Raw genomic sequence first — 16623 nt, 5'->3', positions numbered from 1 at the left:
CGAATAAGTGAAAGTGTTTTAAATCTTGCAAAATATACTAAATTATACCTAACGTCCGGGAGTGTCTTATTTCGAGCGTGGATCCTAATCCTTTGGGCGTACAAATCCCGAAAGACCTCTTCCTTAGCGGCTAGAGGCACAACAATGTGACATTTATATCAGCATTGCTGTTCTTCATTTGAAGGTGAACTTTTGGATGTGTTTGCATCAAATGAAAACGTAAATTTGTTGTATTTTCGGACGTTTTTATTATCTGTTAGCAAATGTTACATTTGCCACCTTCATTGATTCGAATAAAATATTTCCAGTAATTACTTTTGGATAGCGGCACTGCACATAGAAAAAATAGATGCAGAATATTTAAATAACAAAAAATAATACAAAAAATAAGGCATGCGAGTAAGGTAATGCATGAGATAAATATTGTTATGGAATAAGTGAGCGTGAGGCGAGAAACATGAAATGAGGTAGAAAAAAATCAAGGATTTGATGAATTCCTTCCCAATTCCCAAGTTCGCAAACAAGACCATTCAATTTTCGTATTTAAAGTAATATCATGCACACATACATATAATTTCTGTAAAATGTAGAAAAATATTACCAGATAGCAACTACTACATTGAATTACATACAATATGCAAACAAACATTGATCAAGGCATAAGACATAGACATCCAATTCAAAAGCAAGAAGTATCGCTCATTTAAATTATATTTACGTAAGTTGCATTCGAGTTGCGTGCTATTAACAGTATTAGCGTATTGCGTCATTCTATTTTCATCGCTCATTAGATATAAAACGAGAATAGAGCGCATCCTGAACGCATGCGTAAAATATTGTCGTCATTAAATAATAATAATTAATAGAAACGAAATACATACCTTTATTTTTCGTGATGTGACTGTTTGAAAAAACCACGAACGTGCTTGTCGAGCAAAAATGGTTAATGGCTGATGTAATCGAACTTCGAAATTCGAACAAAGAGACCACGTACCACGTGGATGATGCAATTATTAATCACCTTCACGCCGTCACAGATATATAACAGATCTGATAACATTGCCTTTACCGCAAAAGAACTCTTAGTAATCAGTTATCAGATTGCAATTGCACTAGCGACTACTAAAGCCGCACTAAGACACAAGTGATCTCGATTTCTCGTTTTTGTTACTCGTTCATATTCGTACTCGTCTCGATGAACAATGGCTACTACTAGCCACGAGCCACAAGGCTTCTCCTGTACTTCGGATCACTCTTAGTAAACATGATCTAAAATCTAGCCTAGAAATCTAACCTATCGTAGGCCAGGTTGTATGCGCGGTTTAGTATTACGCATATACAAGCTGTTTGATAAAGTACCCGAGGAGTTTCTGGTTTCGGGGGGTGTCGGGAAGAACAGTTAGAATCCACGCGCACACACTCTGGTCCAAGCCGCACTTCACAAATCTTCTCGTTCAAACGTATTTTCCATGTTTGATTTCCGATTGATAAAGTCCTTGTCGTTATCGAGAACCTTGAGAAAACCGGGAGATTAATCACTAGATCCGATCCGAATCGCAAAACCGAATTCTGAGAGCTTTTGTTCACTTTTCTAAAGGCGACGTGCGTTACGAAAGACCGGTACTCACACAATGATCGAGAATCTCCGGAAGGATCGATATCGACGCAGGAGCGCGGATCCTTATCCAGGACCTTTCCTGAAAGCGTGCTTGTAATTGGGTGATAGCAAGGCGCGATGCCGATTAGATTGACAGAACAGTCTTCGGGATTGGGTTAAGGTCGCGTACAAGAGAAAAAAGGAAGAGAGAGAGAGAACACTAAAGAAAAGGATCAGGGTGAGTGAGATGATGTTGAGGAGATTGCGCAAAAGTCGCGAGATTTTCTGAACATTCCGCTCGCCTTCTACAACAGCGTTGAAGAATTATGCTATTGGTGATGGTGAGGCCGGATTCGTTGCTGATTGCTCCGTCGGTGAGGGTTGATCTCGTGTTGTCGGAAGCACTGCTAACTTGGTGATAGGCCGCTTGAATTTTGTTGTGACCGTCTTAAGAGTGACCACTCTGCAGAGACCGTCCGAGGCAAGATGAAGCCGTGTGACCCGAGCAAGAGGCCATTTTGATGGTGGGAATCCTTCATCCGTGAGAAGTACAAGAGAGCCGCCCTTGATTTGCGTGGAAGGATGATGCTATTTCGATATCGCAAGCTGACGTTGAAAACATTCAGCTGACCAACGCGACCAGAAATGTTGGAATTGCTGCTGAATGAGCTGCCATCGAGATAACCTTGTGAGGGGCACTGCGGAGAGAGATGGCTCAGGAATTGTAGTTGGCGCTGCTCCGAGGATGAAATGCCCAGGAATGAGGGCTGCCAGGTCTTCCGGGTCGTCTGAAAGTGGACATAATGGTCTGGAGTTGAGCACTGCCTCGATTTGGACTAGAAGAGTTGTAAGTTCTTCATAGGTTAGGGCAGTCTCGCCTATTGTCCTTCGTAGATGATGCTTGACCGATTTGACAGCGGCCTCCCATTTACCGCCGAAGTGAGGGGCTGCTGGAGGATTGAAGACCAGAATGGTGCCGTCATGGGTCAGTAGCTAAGTGTGTTCCGCGAATTCCTTTGATCCCGCGTTGAATAGCCGCTTAAGAGATGTATCTGCCCCCAGAAAATTGGTTCCACAGTCGCTAAACAGAGTTTGGCAGATACCTCGCCGTCCCGTCAACCGCCGATACGCTGCGATGAATCCTTCTGTTGAGTAGTCCGTCACTGCCTCCAGATGAACCGCCGAAGTTGAGAAGCAAACAAAGATAGCTAACCAGCCCTTGTGACACTTAGCCCCTCGTCCTCACCAACTTTTGAGAGTGAGGGGGCCGGCGTAATCAACCCTTGTGTTGAGGAAGGGACGAGATGGCGTAATGCGAAATGATGGCAGTTGACCCATGAGTTGCTGTGCCTTTACGCCACGTTGTCGAGCACACCGAACGCAGCGGAGAATGTGAGGTCTTACTGGAGCTCGGCCACCAACGATCCAGTAAGCCTGGCGAAGATATGTCAAGGTTACCTGAGTTCCGCCGTAAAGAGTCCTTAGATGAGCGCCCGATATAATGACTCGGAACAGATATGAATCCTGTGGCAAGATGGCTGGGTGCTTGCATTCCGGGTCCAATTAAAAGTGCCAGAGCCGGCCTCCGATTCTGAGGATGCCCGAATGATCGATGAAGGCCGTAAACTTGGCGAGAGGATGAGACCTTGACAAGTGTGCTCCGCTTGAAATGGTTGTCAGTTCCGATGAGAAGTACGCCGATTGAACTGACCGAATCCAATATAGTCGTGAAATTTCCAGATCTGCAGGTGTGAGAGGTGTGGCCAGAGAGGACTGTGTATACCTTTGAGGATCGCGCAACACCGTTGACGGTGAGCCGTAATCCAAAGGAGCCGTGAGAGTGATGAGTTAGAGGAGCTCCCAGAGGTGGTGTTGCCTTACTGTTGAGGAGGTGAGAAGAAGCCCGGGCCGCTCCTCAAGAGTCGCCGCCGAATCTAGCTGTGATACGTCGGCTCTGTCGTATGAGGGGTGACCTTGATGTAAACTGCAGCCGTCATGGCAAGTTGCGAAACATCCGAGAATCCATGAAGCTCGACCGTGGCTGACGGCGTGAGAGACATCCACTGAGGAATCGTGATGGAAGTCAGGTCAGACAGCTCTGAACGGAAGTGCGGGCACTGATCTCGAAGTTACGGCGAGAGACAGTCATCCCAGCCGACCTTTTCCAGCCACAATTCCTGGAGCAGCGTCTTCGCCCTGATGATTACCGGAGATAAAAATCCCAAGGGATCAAACAGTTGCGTACTACTTCTGATAGTATAATCCGTTTGGTGATGACGGGCCGGTTGGAGGCCTTGCTCTGGAAGACGAACTGATCTGAGTGAGGCTGCCATGTGAGTCCCAAAATCTTACCCTGAGTGTTATCAAACGAGTGAGGCTCTACTGCGGCGCCGTCCATAGGGAGAGCCTGGAATAGCTTCGGATGATTACTCTGCCACTTCGCCAGAGGAAAGCCGCCCGCCTTACAGAGGTTTAGCAGTTGGTGAGCGATAGAGGTCAGCTCCGGAAGAGTGTCAGCGCTACCACAGATGTCGTCCACATACCTGCCCTTGAGAAGAGGGGGGACCGCCAGGGAGTAGTTTCTACCTTCGTCTTCGACAAGTTGAAGGAGGACGCGAACAGCTAAGAAGGGAGCTGATCGGATGCCATACGTGACCGTCGTGAGTTGATACGGAATGATGTTGAGCTGATCGTCGACCCAGAGAATCCGTTGAAGATCCCAATCGTTTGGATGAACCTGAATTTGACGAAACATCTTGGTGATATCCGTGATAAAAATGATAAAAATGTACCGGTGTCGTCGCACCCAGAGTAAGATATCTGAGATGTCTGGTTGGAGGTTTGCGCCCGTGTGCAGAATGTCGTTGAGAGAAAATCCCGTACTGGTGAGGCTGGACCCGTTGAATACCACTCTTAATTTTGTGGTGATACTATCATCCTTAAGGACTCCATGGTGAGGAAGATGGAACACCGGTAATGGTTCTGGAGTGGACGAGGGAACCCTGACTATGTGCTGAAGCTCTTCGTATTCCCGAATGAATAATGAGTACAGATTCTGATAGGTCGGATTGAAAGGCGCCGTAGTATGCGTTGCAGGCAACGTTGAGCAGTTGCTCGCGACTCCCCCAGTTGGCTTGTCTGTATGGTAACTTGAGGGGGAGCCGTACGACATAACGCCCCGCACTATCCAGAGAATGAGTGTCCTTGAAATGAGTTTCACACTTCTCTTCGTCAAGGTTGAGTTGAGTTGTGGAGAATGAGGGAACCTCTTCTTGAATCCAAAATTTCGTGAGAAGGTCGTGAAGCTCATGATCCATTGCGACATGATGAGAACTATGAGCTGAGGCCGATGGTGCCGAGATCGGACCGAGAACAATCCATCCAAAAATAGTGCGTTGAGCGATGGGCTCCTCCTCCGATCTTTTAATGATGTCGGGCTGGATAAACAGCCCGTAGGAGTCGGCACCGAGGATTAAATCTATGGTTCCGAGTGTGAGGAAATCTGGATCCGCCAGCTGGAGCCCGTGAAGGTGAGGCCAACTATGTTCTGTTGTCGCTATAGACGAGAGTGAGGTTGTTAAATTCTTGAGGATGTATGCTGTAACCTTGATGGATTGCAAAGAGTAAACTGAGTGAAGTGTTAGAGGGACGACACCCCGAGTTCGCTCCGACTGAGATCCTCTAATACCTTTGATGGGGACAGAGGCGTGCCGTCGAGGTATCTGAAGGGTTTTGATAAGTTGCCCGGAAGCAAAGGTGAGTTCAGATCCGGGATCGATGAGCATCCTGACCGAGGGAGGTGAACCGCAAGGTGATAGGATGATAGCGCAACAAGTAGCGAATAAGACTGTCGGACGAGTGAGAATTACCGAGTGAGATTAAGAGAGGACTGCGTGCGTGAGTCATTCATTGATGTAGTGCTCTTAGTTGGTGAGGCTGGCTCCGACGTCTGTGAGGCTGCGGTCGAAGAGGTTGCCTTGCCTTGTGTCGCTGACAAACGTGGGAGCGGTTGGCCATCCATGTGTATCATGGTATGATGCTTGTTGCCGCATTCTCTGCACTTCTTCGAGTTCTGACAGGCGACTGCGTTATGCCTGCCCAAGCAATTAAAGCAGAGGCGGCAGTCGATTACACTGTTGCGCCGCAGATGAGACATATCTCTGAAACGAGGACAAGAGACGATGTAATTAGGGCCAAAGCACAGTGCACATCCGGAGGTTTCCGAAGTCCCGGAGGGGGATGAGATGACCACATGAGCGGTGGCCGTCGACGGTTTGCTGCTGTGTCGTAATGCCGGGGACGCTGGATTGTCCGCTGGAGAGACGCTCAACGTTCCGAATTCCATACTTTCCATGGCTCGAGCGCGGCCGGTGAAAAATGTGCGAATGTCCTTGTATGATGGGGGGTCCGTAGTGGAGCCAAGTTTGACTTCTCATGCCTCTCGGGTGCTTGGGCCGAGTCGTTGGACAGTGAGGTGAATCAAGAGATGATCCCAGTGTTGAACAGGGTCTCCGAAAGACTCCAAGGCATTGAGCGCTTCCGTTGTAGTGTTGAGGAGGATGTTGAGCTCCTTGGCTGACCGCTGTGAGATGGTCTTAGTGCGGAATAATCTATCCACCTGGGAAGCCGCTTGTTTTCAAAGTGACTGACAAGCAAGTCCCAAGCGGAGGCAAATGAGTCCTCCGACACTGGCAAGTTGGAGATGAGTTGAGCAGCCTCGTCCATGAGGCTGGTCCGGAGATAATGCATTTTCTCGACGTTGGAAATGTCAGCATTCCGTCCAACTAACAATGAGAATAAGTCGTGGAACGGCCTCCACGCTGAGAAGTCACCCGAGAATTATGGAAGAGCGATCGCCGGAAGATGCCGTCGCGCTGATGTCTGCCCGCCAATTGAGAGGTTGGCTAGTTGCGAGCCCGAGAGAGGATGAGTCCGTTCCATTTCCTCAATTTGCGTAAGCAATGCGGCTTTTGCGTCAGCATAATATAGGAGATACTGATCGTACACCTTTTTTTGAAAGTAATCGTGATCCAGGAAGAGCTCAGCCTTGGATTCCGCCATTCGCTCGTGAGTCGCTTCAAACTTTTGCCAATTGTTGTCTATAAGGTCGAGTTTCACCCTGAGCATTTGCAGTTGGAGAGTGGGGAACGTCGGTTCCTTACACTCGAGAGCCACTGATTTGATGTAAGTGTATCGATTCAGTTGCAGAGAAAATTTCGCTTCGAGATTGGACATGATGAATTATGCTTGTTTTGTCCGATGATTTCCAATTATTTAAATTCCTGAAGAGAGAGTGTCCGATGCGTCCCCGAGGGTGAGAAAGAGAGGTCCGTATCCCGCTCACTAGTCACATGATGGCCGTGGGGAGGGTGAGCCAAAGCACCGCGTGGCTACGGGAGCGAGAGAGAACGCCCTACGCGTCGCGGAGATCCGTTGCCGAGCGTCGCCGAACACGCACGAGCAACCATGCGCAACGGAAGTCGGAGAGAGAGAGAGAGAGAGCACTACGGGCCACGACGATCACTCACCGAGCGCCCGATTCTGTCCAAGTGTCGCCAAATACGCACGCACTGGCGAGCGTCGGAAATCTGAGAGCGAGAGAGAGAGCACAACGCGGATTGTTCTCGAACTTTCGCCGGTAGCACGTGGAAAGCACACACGCGAATCTCTAAGTAAGCACACAGAGATGTTCGTTGCCGCACCCACCGATCCGGCTCGTAGGACCAAAAAATGTTTGATAAAGTACCCGAGAAGTTTCTGGTTTCGGGGGGTGTCGGGAAGAACAGTTAGAATCCACGCGCACTCACTCGGGTCCGAGCCGCACGTCACAAATCTCCTCGCTCAAACGTATTTCGACGGTTAATTGGCGTTTGATTAGTTCCTTGTCGTTACTGAGAACCTTGAGAAAACCGGGAGAGAGTTCACTTGATCCGATCCGAATAACAAAACCGAATTCCGAGAGCTTTTGTTTACTTTTCTAAAGGCGATGTGCTTCACGAAAGACCGGTACTCACAGAATGATCGAGAATCTCCGGAAGGGTCGATATTGACGCAGGAACGCGGATAAAGTCCTGAGCGTGCTTGTGATTGGGAGCCAGCATGGCGCGATGCTGGTTAGATTGATAGGACAGACTTCGGGATTGGGTTAAGGTCGCGTACAAGAGAGAATAGGAAGAGAGAGAGAACACTAAAAAGAAGGACCAGAGTGAGTGAGATGCTGTTGAGGAGATTGCGTAAAAGTCGCGAGATTTTCTGAACAAGTGCAGTTTTATAAAATGTGAAACATGAAGGTGCCAACCACAAAATGTTAAAGCGCTACTTAGAAAAGATATTGCAAAAATTCTAATCTTTTTATTTACTTTAATCTTTTTAAATAAGTTTTATATATTCTTGATTTATATTTTATATGTAGAAAATTTAAATATGTGTGTATACATATTATGCGTATCATAGGAACAATGCAAATATGTGTATATATATATTGCACGTATCATAGGAACAATATTGAAACACAAAGGGGAATATGCAAAAGCTTATACAATCTCTTCCTCTCTCTCCATTGAATTCAAAAATTACATCTAGAAATGAAGATATTTACTATAAAATTAATGACCTTAAAACGTATAATAACATAGTTTTTTTTAATAAATTCAGTTTATCGATAAAGTGCGTGTATTAATTCGTAAAAGTTCGATAAGTGGTACAATTTGTGAGTGAAAAAAAGTTTGCTAGTTACTCGTATCACACGGAAATATTACTTATTGAGTCGTATGAGAGCAACGAATCTCTACGTAGAAGGTAAGAATCAGTGAGTGAGTGAGTGAGTGAGTGAGAGAGAGAGAATGTGTATGTGTGTGTATACGCGTATACGTTCTCTCTCACACATACACTCCATCGTATGTAGCAAACAGTTGATCGCAGCGAGCGCTTCACGTAATCACCAGCATCGGACGGTGAGTTGTGCCGCCCCTGCCTGCCTTGCGTACGCGGCCCGTAATTCGTTAACTATTTTGGCTTATAATTTAAAAACTAAGCCTCGGAAAAAATTTTGGCAAAGGAAAAATCGTCTTAGAATAGTGTCAAGTATATGACATTGTAAGGACAGAAGGTTGTTTTGAATCACCCTGTATATATATATATATATATATATATATATATATATATATATATATATATATATACCCAATAAACACACGATGGTATATTATACGTTTAAATTAAGTATTTACGGGGTATCTAAATATAATAGATTCAACATATATCAATTCGTATAATTTTAGTTGTGATGTCCGGTTGATATACGTTGTCATAAACTACATTTATTCGTATTTTTAATGCTATTCTCCAACCAATTAAAATCGTATTTGATAAACGGATAAATTATGTTTTACGAATACATAATTTTTACGAATAACGAGTATATATATATAAACGTATTGCAATGACTGTTTAAAATACGTTTTCTTTATTATCCTTTCAAGCAATTTTTGTTTTTAAATAAATATATTATATACGATTATATAGCTACAACACAATAATAATAAATTTATCCGAGATATACTGAGAGAGTCTGTTCTATTTGTTTAAATCTGAAATTTCCTGTGTAATTGATTGAATTGTTAATATTAAATTAATTAAATAATAAGTTGAAAATTAGCCACAATGAAAAGCGCTATGTTTTAATAAATTGTTCGCACTTTTTCAGAGATAATGCTTATTTCGAAAAATTAATAGATCATATTTTATCCAAATATACTACTACGGTAAATGTTCAGATTAACTTACACCTCACGGATCGTTTTCATTTTCACATATATTATAGAATGTGCCCTCTATAATATATGTAAAAATGAAAATGATCCGTGAAGTGTAAGTTAATCTGAACATTTACCCAACAATAATTTTAAAATAAAGAAAAAATATCATTACTTTCATCGATTTGCGCGAGAACATATAAATTAATGTTTAAAATCTAATGTGAAAAACGTTTGGTACATATGCGTAATAAATAGTCTTTCCAACTAATAAATCTTCAAATAATTCGAAAAAATAAATCAGAAAAAACCTCTTACGTAATAAAACAAACCTTAAAACCATTAATTATGTTAATATGAAATACTAATGTATAAATACTTTCATTGCAGTTAAACGAAATAGAAAAAAGAAGCGAAACAAAATATAAAAATACAATAATAAGATTTTCACCTTTGAACACGCTGTCGAAATTCAATATCACCGATGGAATCGTTAAGAAATGGATCGAATGATCGCAAACTCGTTCCCTGCGGCAGTTTTCGGCACTATTCTCCGCAGTTTAAAACTTTCAATTTGTTAATTATTTCGTCAATTCACGAATATTGATAGAAAATGCCAAAATGTACACACACTTGCGACAGTTAAACACGAAATAAAATAAAATACAAAAATCCGACAAGATCTTAAGCTTTAGGAATGTTATTTGATCCGTGGAGCTGTCGGCACTGACTGAAGTGATATGGCAGCTTGTTACCAGAACGAGGTCCCGGCTAACATGCACACAATCAAAGAACCTCGTACATGTACTGCGCAGAGCGCTCTGCACAGTACATTGTGACGTTGCCGTCTCGCGCGCGTCTGCCGAGTCCCTCTCCGATCGAAAAGCGCGGACTAAAGGGCCGCGCCAGTCGAATCATTGCGAGAACCGTACCGTTACCTCCAGAGAGGCGTCATTAATTGAGATTTCGAGCTTAATATTAATTTCGTTTATGATTTTCTTTCGTATGAATAATTCATTTGGGAGCCTCATCGGCAGAAGGAGCGGAGAGTCGCTGAAACGTCACGGAAAATACGATCGCCAATCAAGGAAGACCTTAGAGGGGCAAGGAGCCAGCAATTTGGAAATCCAAATTATCTAACGGCCAAGCTAGCTACGTCACGACGGGATCCGGACCCGCACACGTGATGCGCGACGCACGGGACAGCGAGAAAATCCTCGCGCAAGGGCTCAGGCCCGTGCGGATACGGTCCCCGCGGAGGGACTGCAATCCTGCCCCCGATGGCGTGACGCGGCCCCGGGAGAGACGGAAGGAAAGGTGGCAGCGATGTTTCCGGCCAAGCCGTTCGCCTTAGACCTCGCGACGGCCCCGCGGAACGGGCCCCAGCGAATTATTGTTCGTAATACCGGGGGCGCGCGCACCCCCGTTACGACTGTGAGCGCGCCGCCCGCCGGCTACAACGCGTGATAACGCGTGATTGGTCGCGATAATACGCACCCCGTGTGCGCAGCCCCGGCTGGCCCACAAGTATCGATTCTGGATCGCGACGATCCAGGAAGAGACTGGCGTGAGCTTGCGTGCGAGTAACGGCGTAATCGAGAGGACTGTGTGTGGCGAGAACAATTGCGAGATCGTTGCTGCGTGAACGAGCGGAGAGGATCCCGGCGGTCGACGGCGAAGAATTGTGAGCGCGGGAGGACTTCGTCGACCCCTGGCCGTCCCGACGGGAGGAAGAGTACCGGTGAGGTTGCCCTCCGCCATATTCGCCACTCGCGATTGCGCCCGGAATCGTTTCGTTCTGTCGTCGTCGCCGTGAATTCGTACTTTGGTGTACGGGCTAAGCCCGATTCTTTAGTGTAGATTTTCGCGTCACGGCCACGTCGTCAAGCGATTCGGGCCCCGGAGCCTCGAAAGTATCGGTTTCCGCGGATCGAGGCAGTACTTCGCGTTTTTAATAAACCGTGTGTCGTCTCTCTGGAGATTCGGATTCCGTAGATTATATTTGCGTTGGGTCTCGCACGTCTAGCGTTTAAGACTCGTTCGTACTGTATGTCGGTCGTCTGAGTGTGAGTGTGTTTCGCGTCAATTTGTTATATTCTTTTTGTCTCTCGTTTGTGAATCTTCGCGTCGAAACTGTGCGTACACGCCCGATGCAACTTTCTTTCGCGATTATTATACGGGTTACGTGAGAGTGTGAATCGCGTAAATTCGACGTATCATATCGGCTGAAAAGCACCGCGTCTCGAAATTGTGAGCGCGTTTTGGTGAGACTTTCCTCGCGATTCTTGCATGAATTGCGTGCGTGTGTGTGCCGAGCATTCGATTCTGCGTAAAATGTCCGTCCGAAATCGAAGCATGTCTGCGTTGTATTAAGTGCATGTTAATCTTAAGTTGCGTCGTAATAATTTCGCGGTAATAGCGGGCGATAATATCGCCGTTGGCGAGGCAATATCGAGAATTGATGCGGTCTTGCACCCGAATTATAGAAGAACGTAATATTCAATTTCTTCGCAGTGCGAGGCGTAATTCAAGCCGAGCGAACATTCCGGCTGATCTAACGGGTCGGTCTCGGCGTACGCATTACGGGGTTTCGCGCCCCGCGTCTAACACCCAGTCTCGCAGCCGCGTTTCGTTTACTGCAGCCGTATATCCGCGTGGTTTATCATTACTATTCTCGAGGAGCTGCGGCTCCCGCTATTATAATAAATCTGTTAATCTCTTTGTTTAATTGGCGAGTTTCTTTTCAGTTGTGTTTGTCGTTTCCGTAATTGTCGCCTCTTGCATAAATTATCGCGTTCGATCAACACTCGCCCTGCCCCTCTACCGTTAGGCGAGCTAGTCAGCCCGTGGCGAATTCCGACAAATTTCTTTCGCGTTTATTTCGCGTGTTTCGTGAATTGATACGTGAAAGATCGTATCTGGCGCCCAAGTTCGATTCTCGCGATTATCTCTCGGATCTCGTCACGGTACGCGCGGAACTCCTAACATTCCGTTCCCACCTGGCGTGGATCTTTTTCTCCGTTTTCCCGTTTTTGTCAACGACCATTCCGCCTCTCCCCTTCGGCGAATTAGCTCCTGTTCGTCGGCGCAAATTTACACCCGCGCGACGGAGAGAACGAGTCGGCGGCCGCGTTTATCGCTCAGCCGCGTGACGGTAGGAAAAGTCGTCGCAACATGTACGGGGTTCTCTGATTGTGTGCGTGTGAGCCAGGATCTCGTGTGGCAACACAGCTATGGCAGTAGCGGCAGCCGGACAGCCAGTTCACCGCGGAATCGAGATGCTTATGTTTAACAAAAGACGAATATCAATATAGTTCTTTGTTGCCGGCAATATTATGAAGCCGTTTTAGTAAATTTTTAATTTTACTTACCATTGAACATATATCTATATGCACTTGAACCAAATTCACTTTCCTTCACAGAAAATGAAACATACGCACTTCAGAATACACTTACACATATTAAAATACAATGATTATTCCAATGAGCTGTATATAATCCATGCGATATATTTTATAAATCATTAAAATATTTATATTTTAATGTAATAATATATCTCATTCGGCTGTAAAACAGATTAGACATTGGAATGTGTACCTCTCGCCATTTGAGCCGAGTAAATATTTGTACTGATGTACTTTACCATTTATTGTAAACTCGGTTAAATAAAGACGTTATTATTATTATTATCATAACAATAAAATTGCGTGTCACATTAGTTTAATGAGAAATCCATAAAATTATTAATACTATAATCAAAATTAAAATTCAAAATATATATGTATCATGACATGGATATTAGGAATAGTTGTATAACGCGATATCTTTATACATTTATAAAAGGAAGTTCGTGTAATCATTATAAATGTTGAGAACATATCTCTATTTAGCTTAATATATCGTTAAATATAAATAATATAAAATATATTTAAAATATTTTTATTAGTCGTATAATATTTTAGTTGTAAAATCATGTGTGTATATATATTATTTTTGTGCAACAGTTTATTGACGTTTTAAAAACATAGATTATATTATTTATACAATAGTATTTTCTAAACATTTATAAATGAGATCTTTTTCATAAATTATATACGTTTTCAATAAACGTTTTTTCGATTACATAAATATACGATTTTAAGGAATAAAATAGACATAGATACATTCTAAAAATTAAATCTTTCTTTTCGTATACTCGTATACTATTTTTCAACGTATAAAATTCGTTTTGTATTATAAAAACATAATAAAAACGGATATCATTATCATATATTATATGATCGTATAAAAACCATAAAAATTAAAACGTTTATCTGGTATACTTATACCACTTTTATACTAATTCTACGTTTAATAAACGCTTAATATACCATCATGTGTTTATTGGGTATATATATCGGCGGGCTCGGCGTGGTTTTGACCCCTAAGGTCAAGGCCGCCGTGAGACTCCAGACTAGGCGACGCGCTCTGGAGAGGTGGGACGAACACCTCTCCAACCCCCAAGATACATCGGGGAGGCGCGTCGTCGAGGCCATCCGCCCCCATTTGATCAAGTGGGTCACACGGGCGGGTGGCGAGATGTCGTACCGTGCGACGCAGGTGTTTACGGGCCACAGGTGCTTCGGCTCATACCTGTGTCGCATCGGTAAAGAGGACAGCGCACGCTGCCACCATTGTACGGGGGGGGGACGAGGACACGGCGCAGCACACGCTGGAGGTGTGTCCAGCGTGGGCGGAGGAGCGCCGTGTTCTCGTCAACGTAATAGGGGATATTGACTTCTCGCTCTCGAGCATCGTAGTGGCTATGCTCGAGAGCGAGGAGTCCTGGAGGGCGGTCTCCTCCTTCTGTGAAGCAGTCATGCTCCAGAAGGAGGAGGCCGAAAGGGAGCGGGAGCGGCTTCCCGGAGAACACCCGGGGGGCCGCAACCGCGCCCGACGGGCCCCCGGGGGTGGGCCGATGGGGGCTGGGGCTATACAAGTCCCCGGTCACCCCAGAAACCCACCCCAGCAAAGGGGGGGCGCACGCAGGGGGAGGGGGCGGGGTCGCAACCGTCCCCATCGAACTCCCCCGGCGAATGCGCGGGGCCCTGACAACTCGGGGGGACGTCCGCTATTCCGTCGCGGACGTCTCACCCCGAACTGGGCCCGGTGGTCGGAACCCAGGTGGGGTACCTGGGCCCGACCACGCCCTCCCCGGGAATAGCGGCGGGATGGCGGCGAGAGGGGCGGTGGTCCCCCTCTCGCCAAGATAGGATGATGTCCCCATCAACAACGGGGACACTGGGGGAGACAGAAACCGCTCCCCCAGCGGGCACGGCCTGTGGGCGGGGGGTCTCTCTGACGTAGTGCATACGCCAGCTTCCAGAGAGGCCCCCTGAAACGTCCGAGATAGGCCACCCGGAGGGGTTTTAGTGGGTAGTCCCCGGCCGTTTGTTTAGGCCGGGGGTAGTCCCACATAACCCCGCCTCGAAGCCCATCGAGGCGGGGTATGCGTAAAGGCATTTCCCCTCCGTTACAAAAAAAAAAATATATATATATATATATATCTTACAAGGGGAGGGCCAAGTCGTGCACACACGGATTTCGCTTAACTTTAAATATGTTTAGTACTAACCCCCCACTAATTCATGGACAAGTGGCACGACGCAATATTCAAGCATTCGCGAGAAATTTGCATTAAAAATTTGTCGTGCGCTTTCTATACCGAATTAGCGAAAGAGGTTAGCAGATAGCAGCGTGGCGTAGAGGATGAGGCGGCGGCTTAGAACATTGCCCGTTGCACGTTTGAGTCCTGACTTTACCAATTTTTTTTTTATTTTTACAAAATATTGGAACAAGTGAACGCATATGGAGTAAAAAAATTATTATTTAATAATTATTAAATTTAATGCTAATACTTTAAATATAATATTTTATATTCGCATACTTTAACGCCTGTAACCATACGAATAATATCGTTCGCAATACAATTAAAGACTCCATAATCATTTTTAAATAGTTTCATTTTTATATATCGGAATTCTTTTCGGAATCTTCTTTGGGTGTACAAATTTTTGGATGATAATCATCAAAGAAACATTTGATGCACAAACGGCCAAATTTAAAGCAAGGGCTACCCGTGTCCCTACTCCCCTCTACCTGATAGGAAATAACGGTTTCCGCAGGTAGCAGATACAACTGCCTCATAATCGAGTTTTCGGCAACAGAAAAACTTCCACAATAGTACAAAAGCACTGACCGGTTATTTTTAGAAAGAATTTAGGCAGAATTTAAAAAAAATGATTATGAAGTCTTTAATTGTATTGCGAACCCATATTATTCGTATGGTTACAGGCGTTAAAGTATGCGAGTATAAAATATTATATTTAAAGTATTAGCATTAAATTTAATAATTATTAAATAATAATTTTTTTACTCCATATGCGTTCACTTGTTGCAATATTTTGTAAAAATTAAAAAAAAAATTGGTAAAATCAGGACTCGAACGTGCAACAGGCAGCGTTCTAAGCCGCCGCCTTATCCTCTGTGCCACGCTGCTATCTGCTAACCTCTTTCGCTAATTCGGTATAAAAAGCGCACGATAAATTTTTAATACAAATTTCTCGCGAATGCTTGAGTATTGCGTCGTGCCACTTGTCCATGAATTAGTGGGGGGTTAGTACTAACACATATTTAAAGTTGAGCGAAATCCGTGTGTGCACGACTTGGCCCTCCCCTTGTTAGTACGAAAAATATTTCGGCAGCAAATAATCAATAACATGGTATTCGATCTTGAAGGCGTATTATAGCGCTATTGTTAACGTGTTACGGCTACGACTTTATCATTCATACGGCGACACTCGAAAAATAAAAAGTAGTAAAGCGCGAGACACTCCGTCAAATTCTTTTTCGAAGCACAACCGTGACAAGTATTGGGAAGTAATTTGATATAATTAATATGATTAATAATTAATTATCCTTTACATACGTTAGATCATACGTTAATTATATCGCAACGATTAATTTTGAGCATGTATTTCGCGTAATTTACTTTTTTAATTTTAATTAAATTTTATTTTATTTATTCAAGTACGAGAAACGTAGTGACGAAGTCCGAAATAATAAGTTATTCTTTTGTTGGATCTCTCTTTATAAGTAATAATTATTTCTTTAATAATATTTATTTAAATATAATTTAAATTTAAATTAAATTTAAATTAAATATTATAAAGTTAAATATATTACTTTCAGTATTTTATCGTTCGACTCTTTAACGATATAAATATAATTCGC

At 44.4% G+C, this 16623-nt stretch overlaps 2 protein-coding genes across 2 annotated transcripts; both read right to left on the bottom strand.

Annotated features, from left to right (window-relative positions):
• Window positions 1-3531: 3531 nt before the first annotated feature.
• Window positions 3532-4352, bottom strand: LOC138943498 (uncharacterized). The gene is made up of 3 exons (XM_070314347.1): window positions 3950-4352; window positions 3757-3896; window positions 3532-3660 (listed from the first exon to the last, which is right to left on the bottom strand). Exons 1-3 carry the CDS (start codon window positions 4350-4352, stop codon window positions 3532-3534), a joined length of 672 nt encoding a protein of 223 aa, XP_070170448.1.
• Window positions 4353-4536: 184 nt separating this feature from the next.
• LOC138943497 (uncharacterized) lies at window positions 4537-5382 on the bottom strand. Its single transcript, XM_070314346.1, has one exon. It carries the CDS (start codon window positions 5380-5382, stop codon window positions 4537-4539), a length of 846 nt encoding a protein of 281 aa, XP_070170447.1.
• Window positions 5383-16623: the final 11241 nt, after the last annotated feature.

The sequence above is a fragment of the Polyergus mexicanus genome, unplaced genomic scaffold (genome assembly GCF_030449975.1).
Source record: "Polyergus mexicanus isolate NDT 795.1 unplaced genomic scaffold, iyPolMexi1.0 SCAF_27, whole genome shotgun sequence".
NCBI classification, from domain to species: domain Eukaryota; kingdom Metazoa; phylum Arthropoda; class Insecta; order Hymenoptera; family Formicidae; genus Polyergus; species Polyergus mexicanus.
The sequence above is the reverse complement of the archived record's forward strand: the minus strand, read 5'-3'. Positions and strand labels throughout refer to the sequence as shown.

Bases quoted from the DNA above. Each gene is read 5' to 3' on its own strand.
- LOC138943497 (XM_070314346.1), bottom strand. From the start codon at position 5,382: ATGCTCATCGATCCCGGATCTGAACTCACCTTTGCTTCCGGGCAACTT.
- LOC138943498 (XM_070314347.1), bottom strand. From the start codon at position 4,352: ATGTTTCGTCAAATTCAGGTTCATCCAAACGATTGGGATCTTCAACGG. The intron at 3,897-3,949 runs GTAAGATTTTGG...TTCGTCTTCCAG, and splicing joins CTCGTTTGATAACACTCAGG to AGCAAGGCCTCCAACCGGCC. The intron at 3,661-3,756 runs GTCGGCTGGGAT...ACGATTCCTCAG, and splicing joins AGGAATTGTGGCTGGAAAAG to TGGATGTCTCTCACGCCGTC.